Genomic DNA, 18,481 nt, shown 5'->3' with positions numbered 1-18,481 from the left:
TGACAACTTATGCACGATTGACATTGGCTGAAATAAATCCGATAAGCTTGTCTTGCATCGAACAGTAAAGTTACCGTCGAACAGAATGAACTACAAAACGGGGCTTGTGAAAAGGAAATATTATAAATATATATATATAAATATATAAAAATTATCTTATAATAACAATAAACTATCATTAAAACTGAATGATGGAAGGTCTGTATTTGTTTAAATGAGTGTAATAAAATATTTTCTGCTTGATATTTCATGGAGGCAGTTTCATGGATATACTTTCTTATTTACCGTAAACCCAAATTACATTACGTAATACATGTACAATAAGAATTAGTTTCGTCACTTTTTTAGTGTTCACTTTATGAATTTTAGTCTGTCATGTACGTTTAACCACTTAGTTAAGAATAAAAATTCAGTGACGTTTTCATTCATATTTTTCTTAGAGTAATAATGCACCATTTGTATATTTGATTTATGGTATTCAAATAAATCTGTGTTATGATATCTTATCACAGTACTCTAGTACTTGGTCTTGCCAAAGTTTAGAATGTAATAAAACACTAATAATGACGAGTACGTACTTGATTTGTCATATAGAAACTTGGGACATGATGTATGGGTGATAATTATTCCTATTTCAGTTTTGCATTTCTATAAGTAATTGGGGTGGAAGAAAATCGAAAATTCCTCACAATGCCTTTTAATGATGATTATGATCCTGTGGAGATTGTTTACGTAGCACGTTGTATGTAAATTGCACGTCATTTCACAGACTACAGGTATACAATAGATGTTTCCATAACATGACCTCATTTTTTGACACCCCTGGCGCTACTCCGACACCCCAATTTCCTATTCACTTTTGTACACGCAGCATTTTAATTCTTTGATTTGGTTTTATATGAATTTCACCCCTGTCTAAATGTATTCTTTCATTAGCAGAGGTGTGTTCGTATTGAATTTCTTTGGTTTTCGTTTATGCTATTGAATATTCACTAGCACTCTGTGTTGCAACATGTGATCTTCGCCTCGGCACTGAACTCGTCTTTCGTTCAGAACTACCTTTTTAGAACAATTATTTTAATATTCTAAGGACAAATAAACCTCACATCTTTACCATTTTGTTAATCCATGAATCAAAATTCACACCAGAGGTCTTATTATTCTTTCATTTTTTCTCATTTCTCCAGTTAAAAGACATTCTTTTTGAAGTAGATTCTTCTCTTCTTTCGTGCGATGAAAGACTCCGACCAGCGAAGAAGCATTGTGTGCCTAATATCCAATAGCATAAGCAAAAATTGGGCCCTAAACACACTTCGTCCAATGAAATACACATTCTGTAAATTGTATGTAAAGACAATTAATGTCAACTTTAATTAAGGTCATAACACGAATAAGAATGTTCCCTTGAAAAATTAGGTGTCAGGCGCGTCAGGGTTGTAGGAAAAAGAGTGTGGACATCAGATGGAAACACTCGAAATGCAACGTATTAAGACAATGGCTATCATAATAATATTAATTTTGCGTGGAAGCCTGGCACGGCAGGGTTATATTACTCCATGTAACCAAGTAAAGTGTAATTCGGAATATGTTTATCTATTGAATAAAAATTCAAAATATAAATTGTCATGAATTCTATGCTTTCTTATTTATCATGATGTTACGCAACTTATGTCTGGAATCTTAGTATTCGTTTTATCTTGTGATGACATCTGTGGTTAAGTCAAAGGTATTTCTATATAAAATATACACAGACTCTGCGACAAAAAGAAGTGAGTTTTTATTCACTTTATGATTAGAGTACATGTCATCATGTAAATAATTTTTGTTTTCATACTGAAATAAATTCAATCTTTGAATGATTCAGAGTAAAAAGTGGCAAGCACAGAAGGTTCATTTATCAAAAATCAACAATTTATGTGAATGGGACATTATATGGAGGGTGAAGGAACTTTCAATGATAAGTATATATAGTGATATTGGTAGTACAGGGTGTCTCTATAAAAAAGGTAACCGAAGTTCGAAGGTCAGTCATATATTAAGAATACTTGATTTATTCTTACGTCTTCTATTCTACTTAATTCAGTAACTCATCAACTTTAATTTGACACTATGCTTACTTCACAATTGTCACTGGTCAGAGAGTTATGGTCCTTTGAAGGCAAAAGGGTACAAAACCTTTTTCTAAGTCTTGGGGTTTTAAGATACATGCACGAAATCAACTTTGTTTTAGGGTTTGCTTACAGAAGAGTGTTCCCTTCAAATGTTAGTTGAATGTTTTCACCTGTGTTAATTTCTTTGTGTGTGAGTGAAAGGCATTTACACATCAACTGCCTAGCTTCAATTTCTGTTTAGCACGTTCATCCTTACTTTTTGCACCAACACCTTCGAGGCTTTCACAGTACCTCCCCTGTCGGACGCCGCATGTCTTGCATTGCTCTCCTAACCGTTGGGGGATTGTGACGAAGAACGTCTATCTCATGCAAAACATATGCCTGCATAATATTCACCAAGATGTGCTTCACCAAAATTCCGTAGAGACACCAGTTAAATGACATTCACTCACCACAAAAAAAAATAGCAGAAGCGATGAAATTTCACTTTAATTTGAAGGGGAAAAACTGATGAAACCCAAACCTTACACAGTGCTTGTGGTAACTCTTATGAAATATGTGATGTTGTGATAGTAGGATCAAAAGAAAGTCCAAAACAAAACTCCTATTGAAGTGCAAAAGGGAAATTTATATATCGGTGAAATATTAACGATGCATAATGTTTTAATGTTTTATCATTATGTTCATTGAATGGGAAATAACTTTAAAAATGACTACATGCTATCATGGTTATGGCAAAAATTGACAAAACTCTTATTCAGCGTCATAGTATTTAACCAAGGGTTCGCCCTCTCTTTGGGTATCTAATGATGTCGGTCTCCAAATCGGCACGTTGCTTCTTTCTAGAAGGTTATTACCGAGGATAATATCGGCCGCCTTCTCAGCAATCATGATGGTTGGAGCATTGGTGTTTCCACTGACGATGCTTGGCATGATTGAAGCATCAACAACCCTGAGATTCTCTAGGCCAAAGACTCTGGTATTGTGGTCAACTACAGCCATTGGATCGTCTTCAGAACCCATTTTACAGGTTGAGGTTGGATGGTAGATAGTCTCGGTTTTAGCACGGATGAAGTCATCAAGTTCGGAATCCGTCTGGACAGACGCTCCTGGCGACAATTCCTCCCCACGGTATTCATCAAAGGCCTTCTGGGCGATGATCTCTCGAGTGATATTGATACTTAGTCTTAAGTCCCTAATATCAACTTCAGCGTCGAAGTAGTTAGGATCAATGAGTGGATGCTCGACGGGATCACGAGACATAAGCTTAATAAAACCTCTGCTGCTCTCCCTCAATGTATTGACATGAATCTGAAAACCGTGGCAGTCTCCGGGTACTTGACCATGATCATGAACTACTACTGGCAAAAAGTGCATCTGGATATCTGGATGATCTACTCCCGGACGGCTCCTCACAAAAGCTCCTGCTTCAAGATGAAATGATGTGCCGAGCCCAGTCTTGAACATGAACCATTCAAGTCCTATCTTGACCATAGAGAAGGGCGTCTTCCACTTTGGTGTATAAAGTGTGACAGGCTTCCTGCATTTATACTGGATGTAAAGCTGTAAGTGATCTTGAAGGTTCCGACCCACGCCGGGAATGTGAGCAACTAATGGAATTCCCAGCTCTTTCAACTCATCTGCATTTCCTACTCCAGACAGCATTAGCAGCTGCGGTGAATTGACTGCGCCACCGGACAGAATAACTTCTTGTGATGCCCTTGCAACCTTCTTTTCATTACCACAGGAAAATTCCACACCTACTGCCTTTATCCCCTCGAATAAAACTCTTTCACCTAATGCTCGTGATTGGATTGTCAGGTTGGTCCTTTTCCGGACATCCTCTGAGCCAAGGTATGCGTTTGAGCTATTCCATCGCCTTCCCTTGAAGGTTGTCATATCGAGGTATCCAACCCCTTCTTGCTGATATCCGTTCATGTCAGGTGTAAATGGGTATCCGCATTCCTCACCCGCCTTAACGAACGTTGCGAATAGAGGGTTTTCTGATTTACCGACGGAGACATGAAGCGGGCCATCCCCTCCTCTGTAGTCATCTTCACCTTTCTCATGACACTGGGCACGTTTGAAGTATGGAAGGCAATCTGCATAGGACCATCCGATAGCGCCCTCTCTCTCCCATCTATCGTAATCGGCAGCATTGCCTCGGATATACACCATTCCATTGATAGATGAAGAACCTCCTACGACCTTACCTCTTGGCCAGTACATCTTCCTGTTGTTAAGGTGCCTTTGAGGAACTGTGTGGTAATACCAGTTGTGTGTTTTGCTGCCAAGACAAACCCCCAAAGCAGCTGGCATTTGGATCGTCCACGAATTATCTTTTGGTCCCGCCTCCAGGAGTAGAACCTTGTTGCTAGGTTGGGCAGAGAGACGATTAGCCAGAACACATCCTGCAGACCCGGCTCCCACAATGATGTGCGTATACTCCATTTGGCTCTTTATACCAGCCTGTATACTCAGTGGTGTCTTCTGTTGATAGTTTGAAGAAGCAGGTATAAGAGAACGCTGCTTCAGGTCTCTCATGCCTGTATATGAGAAGACGGGGAATAAGACGGAAGAAGAAAGGAAACATCAGGTTTTGTATTCACTATTATGGCCACAATACAAATACAAAATTATTTGGGTTAAGTTATATCTATGTCACCATTTACTTATTTAAATATTTTCACATACGAAATTGTTTACTTAGACATGAGAAGCTGGTTTCATTTTCTCAAATCACTATTTTGTTAAGGTTTGGTAAGTGTAGGATCAAAGGGAGTTCAGGATCATTGTACATTGTCCAGGTACATTGTGACATCAACATTGCTAGGGCCTATCAAGAAAGTTCATTTCAATTTTTCTGCTGAATTAAAAGTTCACTGCAACGACTTTCGTCAGTTTGGAATATTAGATGAAACCCCTCTATAACCGAGATTGTCATACCTTTACACATTCTTCAAACGGTCATTTATTGTGATTGGTGATAACATTTCGCATGCTCTTTAATTTGATAATTGAACTTTGGATTATAAGTGGGTTCTCATAACACCGGACACTGTTTGTCCTAGTTTAGGAACGCAGTTAACATCACTGAACAGGTCAATGTTTTTTTTTTACGGGACATATCTTACGTCGTTACGATTAAAATCATGGGTAAGTCATTATATTATCATTATTATATTGTCATATTTAATAATGATAGTAGTAGAAGTAGTAGTAGTAGTAGGAGTAGTAGTAGTAGTAGTAGTAGTAGTAGTAGTAGTAGTAGTAGTAGCAGTAGTAGTAGTAGTAGGAGTAGTAGTAGTAGTAGTAGTAGTAGTAGTAGTAGTAATGATGATGGTCGTGATAAAAATAATAACAATGATAATAATAATAATTATTAATCATTATTATAATGGCAAAACAATTACCTTAAAATCATTAGTTTTTTGCAAAACAATTTTTTTTATCTTTTTAAGACGAACAGTGTTTGGATTTCTGCTAGAAAGTATATGTGCTCTTCCATTGCTACGTAACAAAAGAAATTGAGCCATTAGACAACTTTAGTTCCTCTTAAAGAAGTACTCCGGGCCGAAAATATTTTTATCTTAATAGAATAAAATACACAGAGCAAAATGCTGTTAATTTCATCAAAATCGGAGAGCAAAAAACAAACTTATTGAATTTTAAAGTTTAGCAATATTTTGTGAAAATCGTTATATGCACGTCATCGTGAATATTCATTAGGCGGGCTAATGATGTCACATCCCCACTTTCCTTTTTCTTATGTGATTACATGAAATCATAATTGTTTCATTTTTTCATACATATGTGAATAATGAGTCTAGTTGCAGCAATTAATATCTAATGCACTAAATCAGTTGTCAATTCATTTTTTATTATTATTTCTTGGTAGAAAAAAATTTGAATAAACCTTATTTCATAGTGTAAGATACAAAAGAACAAGTGGGGATATTATATCAGCAATTTGCTTATTGAATATTCATGATACATGCCTAGAACTTTTTCAACGGAATAAAGCAAATCTTTTAAATGCCAAAACTTTGTCCGATGTTGTTCAAAGTTCAGTGTTTTGTCTGATTTTTTTTTATCTGTTTAAATCATAATTATTATCTTCAGCCCGGAGCATCCGTTTAATTCCTATGAAATAATGTTAATTTGCTAAAAAGAAAATGATTCTAAATGGAAAGAAAAATACTGTATCATTTCTTCCAAATCACGGCTGCATCTCACAAGAAATGCTCTACCTACCTTGTCTTACTCTTGCTACTGTCCGAAACATGTTTCCTGATTTTAATAATCTCCTCGCAGTCAGAGATAATTGAGAAATACCTTGTGACAATCATAGATGACAAGCCACTGCCCCTTATGATCGCTCACTAAACCCGAGCCAAGACTTATCTGCCCATGTATATGCAACCCTATTTCAGGTTTAAGAAAAGGAAATTTTAATAATTTCTACTTCTACGTGACGCCAGTTCCAAGTTCATGAATGTCTATTTGGACTTTGAATGCATCGAAGTGAAGGAGGCTACGAGCAGGGACAGCGTCGATCATGTTTACTAAACTTATCAGAGGGACCTTGGGCATAGGCGGATCCAGCTTTTGGCGAAAGGGGGGGGGGCGCACTGCCGAGCAGCGCACATATTTTTGCACTTCACCGGCGCCATAAAAGAAAATGTTGAAAAAGGGGTAAAGTCTGACCCTGTCAAATGCTCTTTTCAAAATGTAGGATTTCCAGTCATGCCATTTTGCATGACCACACGCAGATAATATTTCCGGGGGGGGGGCAAGACTCGAAAATTTGGTGCACATCTCACATTTGCACATTTTTCATAGTTTTCATGAAATGTTAAGGAAAAAAATTGTTTTTCACAACAGCAGATCGCGAATGTGCCCCCCCCCCCTTCCCCCTTGCTGCGTACGACCATTCCCTGAAGTCCACTTAAACATATCTCATTATAACAGAAATATACATCAATTTAAACATATAATCTTTCTAAAACATATATAGAGAGAGATTGAAAAACTTATTAATTAAAAGAAAGAAACAAGCAAAATGTAACACAAATTATGCATGTTGTGTGCGATTTCAAAATCTCGTGTATTAACCCTTTTATTGCGATGAGGCCAATACTTTTGTATATTAATAGAGATACGAGTTTTTTTTACTATATGTATATATATATATACACAGGGGCGTCGATCCTTTTTTTAAGATTTGGGGGGCAAAATCATGAATCAACTTTCCAAAGGCGCTCGATATCACACAAAACAAACAAACTCACACAAACACACATATGCATATATATATATATTTATATGACCCATGAGATAGAAACACATATCTCACCAACAAATTAATGCGAGCGCGAAGCGCGAGCTGAAATTTTTTAGTATACTGACCTGAAAACAGGAAAAAGGTGCCTGTTTAGGACTGTTTGTAGTAGTAACTCATGAAGAGGATACATATCTCACTACACAGATAATGCGAGTGCCGAGCTGAAATTTCTTTATATTCTGACCAGAAAGCTTGATATTCTATGCATCTTTGGTACCAATTATTAAGATGGGTATCTAAAAAAAACAATAGATGCGAGCGCGAAGCGCGAGCTTAACATTTTGATATTTCGATCTGAAAAAAAAAAGACAGTTTAATGGACGTTTGTAATAAAGAACAAGATTATATCCAGCATAAGATTATTGCAAATCGAAGCGGGAGTTCTTTTGACGTTTAGTCCTGAAAAAGGGATATTCTATTCACCTATTTAATCATGAAAAGTATGGGGTTTTGATACAGAAATGATGCGAGCGCGAAGCGCGAGCTGAAAATGTTTATATTCCAATCTGAGAAGCGGATAATTTAAGCACGATTTTAAATAAAGAACGAGTTGTGTAGCTCAATCTCAATATACGACTGGTTGCGTAATTATACACTCCCGGTATAGCAACGGGTTTTAGCAAAGTTTTGGGCTAAAATATCGAATCATCTTCATAAAACACTATAGTAGCTGTCTTAAACTAAAGGCCATAGAGGTGGCACAATGTGGAATGTATAAAGAAGAAAAGTGACTGACCTTCTTTTTATTAAAGCATTGGAAAATAAGATCAAAATTAAAGGATTTGCTCTACGCTTTTGTATGATTCTGGGATTTTTTAAATAAATTAAAGATTTCATGACATCTGTCATTCTGTGGGCAACTGCCCCGCCCGAGTCCACTCTGTAAGGGCATGCGATAAGCTTTGGTATGACCATTCAACAATAAAATGTATAACCAGGTGCCGCTGATCATTCTTGACCGGCGCCGATCTAGATTTGGTTGGCAATAGGCCCTTCTTCATTATTCTACCGGCGCCTATTTATTGGAACCAGGGGACGCTGATTATTCTTGACCGGCGCCGATTTAGAACAAGTAGTGCTGATTATTTTTACCGACGTCACGTAAGATTCAGGCAGCGGCAATTCATAATTGACTGGCGCCGATTTAGAACCAGGAGGCGCCGATTATTCTTGACTGGTGCCGATTTTTAACCAGATGGTGCTGATTATTCTTGTCCGGCGCCGATTTAGATTTAGGTGGAACTGATTATTCTTGATCGGCGCCGGTTAAGACTCAGGCAGCGTCGATTTATAACCAGATGGCGCTGATTATTCTTGACCAGCCCCGATTTAGATATAGGTGGCGCTGATTATCCTTGATCGGCGCCGGTTACGAACTCAGGCAGCGCCGATTTTTCTTTACCGGCGCCGATTTATAAGCAGATGGCGCCGTTTATTCTTGCCCGGCGCCGATTTAGATTTAGGTGGAGCTGATTATTCTTGATCGGCGCCGGTTAAGACTCTGGCAACGGAGATTTATAACCAGATGGCGCTGATTATTCTTGTCCGGCCTCGATTTAGATTTAGGTGGCGCTGATTATCCTTGATCGGCGCCGGTTAAGAACTCAGGCAGCGTCGATTTTTCTGTACCGGCGCCGATTTATAACCAGATGGCGCCGATTATTTTCATCTGGTGCCGATTTAGATTTAGGTGGCGCAGATTATCCTTGATCGGCGCCGGTTAAGACTCTGGCAGTGCCGATTTTTCTCGACTGGCGCCGATTTATAACCAAATGGCGCTGATTATTCTTGGCAGGCGCCGATTTAGATTAAGGTGGCGCTGATTATTCTTGATTGGCGCCAGTTATATGCAGGCAGCGCACTGCTGATTATTTTTAACCGGCGAAGTTGTTGGGAAAAAGGTAGTTAAAAGAAAAGATAAGGAAGATGATATGATTGTGCTTTGCTGGGGGATAGTCTTTCCTTACTGTTGCTAATATTATATCAGTGTATATTTTTTTTAAGCGGCGCCTTTTCTTTTCTTTCCTTTATTTTTATTTTGTCAAGCAGTGCCTTTTCTTTCTTTTACTTTTCTTTAACAAATATTAGGGGGGCGCGCGCCCCCTGCGCCACCCCCTGGATCCGCCACTGTTGGGGTTGTTGTTGTGAGGTCATATGCTTATCTTTGACCTGCTATCTGTCTTTATACTATTCCTTCGACCCTTGCTTTTAAGTTTTACCCAGACTATTATTGAATTTTGTCTATTTTTAACAATGTTGGTCTATCCAAATGTAAATATGTAACCGATTTGATTTTTTATCAAGTGGATTTCATGTACTTCAGCCTTCGGGCTACCACATGTTGTTTGTTGTAATATATACCATTTTCCCACTACTGCTTCCACGGGGGGGGGGGGGGGCACTGAAATGTATTGCTGTACACCCCCTTAAACGAGTGTTTTTCTCTGTGTGCAAAATAACACAGTTTTCGGTGGCTTTATTTACGCAATTTGGCCCCTAAACAAGTTGTCGCCAAAATATAACCTCGGGTCAAAAGCTTGGGAAAAACATACTCTAAACACGTTTGGCTAGTCTTAAAATAAAGCTTTGAAAAATACCCTAAATACGTTTGACTCCGCGTTGACCAGTCTTTCAAAACCAATCATTCTTGGGGTCACGCATGTGTACAGCAATATATTTGACTCCCCGCCCCCCCCCCCCCGGGAATGCTACTATCGTCGAAGGCGTGGTAGCAGGGGGCACAGTGCACCAGCACTCCTGTTTTTACCAAATAAAAAACGCCCCTTACAAACATGTTCTGTAACCCTTTTATTAGAAGGACTATTTTTGTGAGTGTGTTTTGACAAGTGCCCGTTCGCAATCTTATAAAAGTGCCTATTCTTGTATGAAACGGCTGTTCTATTCAAAGCCACTATTTCGATGTTCGACCAGCGCCGGTTTCCCCGTTTCTACTCCCTTCGGCATGTGCATATTTTGATATGTGTTTGTTTGCACTAAATTCCCCTTTTTACACATTTTTACGTGTCCTTTTAGCTCCCCCACCCTTCCCAAACAAAAATACGTTCAGTCGCCCATGCATGATCTAACGTGCTAAGGTTTCATTAAATTTGGTCACTTACGCGTTTTTTATTTTCATTTAAAGTGGGTATATAATAATGCTCGTTTTTTGTTGTTTTCCTTTGTTTTAAAGTAGTAACCTTTCTAGATTGGAAGAGCCCCTTTCCCTGCCCCCCCCCCTTCCCCCCATTCTTACAAAGCCCCGGGATAAATACGAATATACATGAATTATTTGCCTAAATGTATTTTTTTTTAAGATGTATATGCCGACAAATAGTGCTTTCACGTGATATTGATACCTACCACAAAAATATTCGATTTATCCCCACGTGACAGACGGTGAGACATTTAATGCATGACGACGTTTTGATAATATGGAAATCGATCAAGGTACAACACAATTGTAAATATGTACGGCTCTCCCAATGATTTTATTTTACAAAAGAGGTCAGATCTTAAATTGACCTGTAAACATCCGTATGCATACCTTCCTGAAAAACTTGACGAGTGGCTTTTTTTTTAAACTTTGAATCATGCAAAAATCATTCATCCATACTTAAAATATAAATTGATTTATTTAACAAAGATTTATTGCAGCCAGGAGGCCGAAGTACAGATCTTTATACAACCGTAGGCCAACATCGAATTTACATGAAAGCACAACGTAATGATATTAATATTGGTAGCAAGGGCATAATCATATCATATCATATCATAATCATATCACACTAGTCAAATTCTGTTTGTACAGGAAAAAAGCAGAGATCATGAAGAGCAAGCGTCACCTCAAGGGCAGCGGGATCGTCATTCAAGATGACCTGACGAAGTTAAACCATCAAGTCCTGATGAAGCTAGTTGCCCATCCGAAGGTAGAAGCGGCGTGGTCTGTCGATGGTAGGATCATGGCTGCCCTGAAAACCACCATAGATGGTGTGACTGTGAAAAAGCCCTTTTTCACCTTGTCACAGGTAGACTCCCTGTAGACTGTAGGTGACACTATTACGTTTCTGACTGTGTTCTGTAGCTGGTCTCCAATTGTTTAACAGTAACTTTAACCTGTTTACCCATCCAGATCCCAGAGGATAACTCAATCTTGTAGCATAGGATTTTTTTTTATTAAAGCTTCTAGCTTTAATATTCCACTCTACCTGTTACGAATCGAACTTTTTATTATTTTGATGTTTTGTTTTTTTGTTTTTTTTTCTTCATGACACTTTTATACACCTTGCCTACCTGTAAATATGTTGCCTTGTGCATCAATGTATATATTTTACATATTTCCTGTCTCTCCTTCCTATATTTCTCACCCTCTACCTGTACACCGAGCACATGCATGCATCTACCCTTTTCCTGTATGTTTATGTGATAGCCAGCCAGTCCTACCTGTATCATGTTGCACATCTCATGCTAATTCAACTTCCTTTTTTGTTTTACAATGGATCATTTTGAAGACGATATTTGTAACTTTTTTTAAGATAATCACTGTAGTATAAACATGCATAATGCTGACCCTGGTTGTAATTACTGCACAGAAAAACAGTTTTTTGAATTAGTTTGTAATACCAGAATGAGCACTGACCTAACTCTCCTTCACATGAATATTCGCAGCTTGTGTAAGAACTTTGATAATGTATTAGCATTCAGTAGTAATGTCAACCCAGGGCTTGTCCCTATTGGCGTCTCTGAGACTTGATTTTCTAGTGAAAATGATATGAATCTTTTTTCTATTCCAGGTTATGATATAATTTGTAATAGTAGGAAAAATAAAAAGATGTGGTGGTGTTGCAATATATGTCCCTTCTCAGTTAGATTATCAGGTTTGTCATGATCTTCATTTAATGACCGATCATTTGGAAGCTGTATTTATAGAAATTTTGCTTCCTGGTAAAAGAAATGTTGTTCTTGGAGAAATCTACAGACCTCCCCATGGTAATTTCACAAGTTTTATAGATGACATGCAAAATATATTGGAAAAAGCTTTGCTTTCTCATAAATCGTTATTTTTGATGGGGGATTTTAACTTAAATCTCTTACACTACAATGATAATGTTCACGTTGATGACTTCTTGAATCTGTTAATGTCTTTTTCATTGTTACCCTTAATCACAAAGCCTACCAGAGTGACTGATACATCTTCCACACTTATTGATAATATTTTTAGTAATTCGCAACCAGCTCCGTCTTCTGGAGTAGTAATTTCTGACTTATCTGACCACTTTCCTGTTTTTACTAAATTAGCTTTAGGACAATATAAGGATCCAAATATTTACAACACCCATACTCGCCAAAGCAATTCTGAAAATGTTGCTCGGCTCAGAGAACCGTTAACTTCGGCTGATTGGAGTGACATACTCTCAGATCAAAGTGTTGAGAGTGCCTTTGATAATTTAATGAAAAAAAAAATGGTTCTGTATGACGAGAACGTACCTGTGATTAATTGTACAAATAAGAGTCGATTTAGAGTTCCACGTATGCCGTGGATTACCAAATCTTTGTTAAACTCAATTAATAAGAAAAATAAGATGTATTACCAATATAAAAAACAAAGTCAGCATTTTTGTATAGAAAATATTCAGCTTATAGAAATACTTTAACTGCTACATTGCGCAATGCAAAAAACAATATTACTGTGCTCAATTCCAAGCGACTTTTAATAATATTAAGGATACCTGGAAAGTGATCAGAAATGTTTTTAAAGCACCACTTAAGGTTTCAAAGATAAAACAGGTAATCATAAATGATCAAGTTGTGGATGATAACAGTGTTATTGTAAAAGAGTTCAACAATTATTTTTGTAATATTGGTCCAAATTTACAGGCGGCTATTCCACCCTGTCAAAAAACCTGTGTTGATTTCTTGTCTGAGCCTACTTTGGAAAGTCTATTTTTTTGCCTACAAGTGAGGAAGAGTTGACTGATGTGGTTAGATCTCTCAAAAGTAAAAAGAGCCCAGGCTGTGATAATATTAAAAATTAACTTATTAAACATGTTATTGTAGGAATCTTGACACCTCTTACTCACATCTTTAATATTTCAATGTCAAATGGCATTGTGCCTAGAAGCATGAAAATTGCAAAAGTTGTGCCAATTTTTAAGAAAGGCAACCCCGAATTGTTGACCAATTATCGTCCAATTTCTTTGTTGACATCTTTTTCAAAAATCCTTGAAAAACTCATACATGCAAGGGTCATACATTTCTTTAAAAAGTCGAATATCTTTTCGAATTTTCAATTTGGGTTTCACGAGAAGCATACAACTACACATGCCATTTTGCACTTTGTTGATAAGGTTGCCACTGCCTTGGATAATTACTTGAGCACAATTGGTATATTCTTAGATTTTTCCAAGGCTTTTGATACAGTTCATCATAAAATTTTGCTACATAAGTTATCCCATTATGGAGTGAGAGGTATTGCCCTTGAGAGGTTCAGGAGTTATCTCACTGACAGGAGACAATTTGTATCTTTGAATATAATTAATTCCAGCTTGCAAACTGTTACATGTGGTGTACCTCAGGGGTCTCTTCTAGGACCTCTCTTATTAATACTGTATATAAATGATTTTCAAAATTCATCAAACAAATTATCCTTTATTTTCTTTGCTGATAATTCTAGTGTATTTTTTCACATAGGAATCCTCTAACCCGATAGAAACAGTGAATTGTGAATTGAAGAATGTTATCTTGTGGGTTCAAGCCAATAAATGATCACTTAATTTTCAAAAGACGAATTATATGCTTTTTAGCAATTCCTTAAAAATGTTGCCTGGCAATGCAATGTTTAATGATGTCTGTTTTGAAAGAGTAACCTCAACTAAATTTCTTGGGTTAATAATTGATGAGAAATTGAACTGGAAACTTCATGTAAATCATCTCTGCAAACTGTTGTAAAAAAATACTGGTGTTATATACAACTTGAGGTCAGTTTTCCCTAAAAGAATTTTATTCATATTATATTCCTCATTAATTGTTCCTTACTTAAACTACGGCGTGCTTGCCTGGGGCAACTCACTTAAAACGCAATTGCAAAAATTATTCATTGTTCAGAAGAGAGCTATTAGAAGTATATGTAATGTCAGTTATCGTGCCCATACAAATGTTTTATTTCATGACAATCACTTATTGAAAGTGGAAGATATTTATATTATGCAGCTAGGATCTCTTATGTATGATTTTGATTCAGGAAGTCTCCCTTCAGCCCTGGCACTGATATTTAAGAAAAATAGTCAAGTACACAATTACAATACTAGACAATCTTCCACACTCCATATATCTCGTGCAAGAACAAAGTTCACTTTGAGCACTCTAGTTTGCACTGGACCCAGGTTTTGGAATGCACTTGACCCTGACATTACACATGCTGTCAGTTCTACAGTGTTTAAACGAAAATTGAAATCTTATTTACTGAGTAACTATGGAAGTGATTCGTAAAGCCTATTTTTGTGTGTGTTATTTATTAGTTAATGCTAATTTATCAGTACGTCTCATCCCCCCCCCCCTTTCCCGGGTCTGGCTGGTCCCTGTCCTCATGACCCTTTTTTTGGTCCCTTTTGTACATAAATGTGTCCCTCTTCTCTCCCCGCATCTCTCTTTAGTTATCATATTATATTATATTGCCATTCCTGTGTTGTTTATCTAATGTTCTTTGAATTCGTAATGAGGAACCTTAATTTACAAGCATTGCTTCACTTAGGTCTCCTCGTCTTCCTTAAAAAAATATATTTCTTTTCTGTCTTAAGCTGTATAATGTATTTAAAAAACTATGTTTTCTGCATACTCTGTTTTATGTATACCTGTATGTTTTATCATGTACTCTGCTTATTGTTCCATACAAACTTGTATGTTTGTCATGTATTCAAACTCAAAGTTGGAAGACAAATAAAATGAACTTATGAACTTATGAACTTATCATTAAAATACATGAAAAAAAACATACATACTCATTCCAGTGAGGCAAGAATTGTTTAATAATTATTTCAAATCGTTGGAGCGTACATGTACTTTAAAATCATTCAAAATTATATAATATGTATAACTAAGTGACGAAATGTCGATACCCGTTCAAATAAAAATAAAAATTACCTGCAACGGATGAGGCAATTTAGTCCCCCCCCCCCCCCCATCTTTCTCTCTCTCTCTCTCTCTCTCTCTTTGTGTTTGGGGATTTCAAAGTTTACGGTACAGGCCATCTTGTACAAATACGTTAACATTCTCAATCCTGTTGATCTCATCATTCAAGGGAACTTTTTTAGGCTGCAGTGCTACAATGCCACACGGCTGAACAGGGCGATCCTTCCAATGTTTTTTTGCAACGGCCATCAGCGGATCATCTACGCATGCGCACATTGTTCAAAATACTTTCCAGGCACCAATCAGAGTGGTTCTTTCATAATTGCATAAATTGCCGAAGAAAGAGTCGTGGAGCAATATTTTATTTTCTGCCCCTATCAAAAGTTCTCATTTTCCCATAAATATAAACCAACAACATTTTTCAATTCATACAAAATTAAAGTGCGTGAAGAGTTTTCAAGAAATTAATGCGTTACCAAACAATGAATGCATAACCAACTGGACAATCATTTTAATTTATTGAAGCAACCATAATTGGGCTGAAAAACATATATCCTATCACATATGACTCAATTGCCTCTCCCACAACCATCTCAACTCCTGATCTATCTTTAATGATCCTCATTATTTTTCTAGGAAGCTGTTTATGTTTATCATTATTTACAAAGATTTTAAGATTCCGTGAATCAATCTGCACGCCGCCATACTGTTCCTTCCACCCTACAGATTATTGATCTCGTAAGTAAAATCTTTGTCAACAAAATTGGCAGGACGACCCTCCAGAGCTTCGTAAGCGTGTTCTTTCATATCACCGGCATCACTTGTGTATTCATTGCCGCTACTTTCATTAACTTGGTGTGCAGATCCTGTCTTGATAATGGCAGTGTCGTATGGTACTGGTTTTGCCATTTCTAGACTTTCAGAATTGAATCCGGGGGACTGGCGATGTCTTACCCTCATATCTGATGAGGGATTTGTACTACGCCTCCTGAAAAAAAGATAATATTTTTGAGAAAATAACAGGAGTTCTATGATACTGATTGTATAGTTGTAGCATTTAGTAATATCAATAGTAGCAGTAATAGTAGAAGCAGATGTACAATCTGAGTACTACTACCACTTTCTGTGATTGGTTTATATTGCTATTGAATAGCCATACGCCATCAACACTTCTTCGTGCGAGGGCAAGAATGGTATACTGTACCAGGGTCTAGCCCTCGGGATCTGCCAACCCTGCCCGGTGCGCGATAGCTCGGTAGAGCGGGGGATTCGTATTCCGGTGACCCGGGTTCGATTCCCACTTGGTGCACTAGTACCCTTTGGTAATGCATCAATCCTCAGTACTAGGTCCCCTGGGGGGGGGGGCTGTTACATTGACAGGTGGATACCATGCGCGACCAAACAAACACGTAAAAAGGATGTCTTTTTCAAGATGGGGCACGTTACGTACGTAACGTGATAAGGGTGACAAAAACACAAAAATAATGAAAAAAGGGTATCTATTTCGCGAAAATTACGTGTTTAGGGTCAAATTTGCGGGGATGATAAAACAAAATAAAAATGTTTTATAAAGGATGTCCTTTTTGCCCAAACACTACGTGTTTAGAGTCCGATTTGCGCGAGGTGTAGAAGGTGGGGTCGTACTAAACCAAATGATGTGTATATAAAAGGTAAACCCGACGACCGAAGGACCCGTGACATAACAATAAAACATTCCTGTACTTGTTTAGGGGTTCATTTCAGGAAATATTTGCCAAGAGTATCGTTTTGTTTCCAATACTTGTTAAGGGTAGGGTTTCACACGCCGTTAAGGGGTGCATTTTCAGAATATGGAAATTATGTGTTTAGGGTGCTTTTCGAGACCCCATGGTCGCGCATGGTATCCACTCGTCAATGGAAGTGGCCCCCCGGGACCATGTCCCTCGGAGAGGACCTTAAGCCGTCGGTCCTCTGGTTGCTTGCTTACAAGCAATCATGCTTTCTTAGCAATCAGGTAAAAAAAATGACGAATTATTTTTCCCACCGTAGTTCCGGACTCCAATATGAATATTCATGTTTGTGTCTCTGGGAAAAGAGTACGCATGCGCATGGACTAAATAATTACAAAATTGTGGTCATTTGCGTTGCCATGACCCTCAAATTATCGGTACCCTCACATAGGCCTTAGGCTTACTAAAGATAAAAGTCCAGATATGCCCATATAGCAAACGAGCCACGATGAATTAGAAACGAAAAAGTTCGACCCTGTTACTCCCCCAAACTTTAGTTATGAGAACGAACATTCGTCAGATTATAATGTTTAAATATCCCAGGATCAAAAACCACACCTCATATATCATTAATTACTCAATAATGTCTAAACGGTGTAGCTAAAAGTTAAACGATCATTATTATCTAAAAGCCAATCACAGAAAAATACATGAGACACAAATGAGTATTCACTACGTGTGCAAACGTGAATGGGGAAAGGGGTGTCAGAAATCGGGGTGTCCGTAAATAGAAACACTACTTGACAGATCAGAATCAATCTCTCATAAAAGTTATTGAATGATAAGCAAGAGCCGTTAAAGAATCAGCCACGTGCAATATGATAAACAAAAGTTGACCTACACTAGTCGGTATGTGAAGATAAAAAGGATAGCAAAGACCAGGAGAGCGCATGATAAGACAGCTACAGCAATAATCCATGGGGTCGTGTCTGAAATGTAAAAGATGAGATTAATTTAATGCAATAAAAATGATTATTGCATGGCGTACTGTGGGTCACGCCATAGTGAGGGCACGACCACTTAGACAGCCATGTAGGTAGTCAACATCGTCACAGAGATTGGGAGGAATTTCCTCTCTCACTCTTTTACTTCCCATCAAAAAATCGAGAGAAAATTTTAGTATTGTCTTCATG

The 18,481-nt window shown here is 37.6% G+C and overlaps 1 protein-coding gene across 1 annotated transcript; it reads right to left on the bottom strand.

Moving 5' to 3' along the window:
* Positions 1-192: 192 nt before the first annotated feature.
* LOC129279920 (choline dehydrogenase, mitochondrial-like) lies at positions 193-6,637 on the bottom strand. The gene is made up of 2 exons (XM_064111849.1): positions 6,366-6,637; positions 193-4,657 (listed from the first exon to the last, which is right to left on the bottom strand). The coding sequence occupies exons 1-2, from the start codon at positions 6,394-6,396 to the stop codon at positions 2,865-2,867; spliced, it is 1,824 nt and encodes a 607-aa protein (XP_063967919.1). The 5' UTR covers positions 6,397-6,637; the 3' UTR covers positions 193-2,864.
* Between the last annotated feature and the right edge of the window lie 11,844 nt (positions 6,638-18,481).

Source organism: Lytechinus pictus, chromosome 17, assembly GCF_037042905.1.
Source record: "Lytechinus pictus isolate F3 Inbred chromosome 17, Lp3.0, whole genome shotgun sequence".
NCBI lineage: Eukaryota > Metazoa > Echinodermata > Echinoidea > Temnopleuroida > Toxopneustidae > Lytechinus > Lytechinus pictus.
The sequence above is the reverse complement of the archived record's forward strand: the minus strand, read 5'-3'. Positions and strand labels throughout refer to the sequence as shown.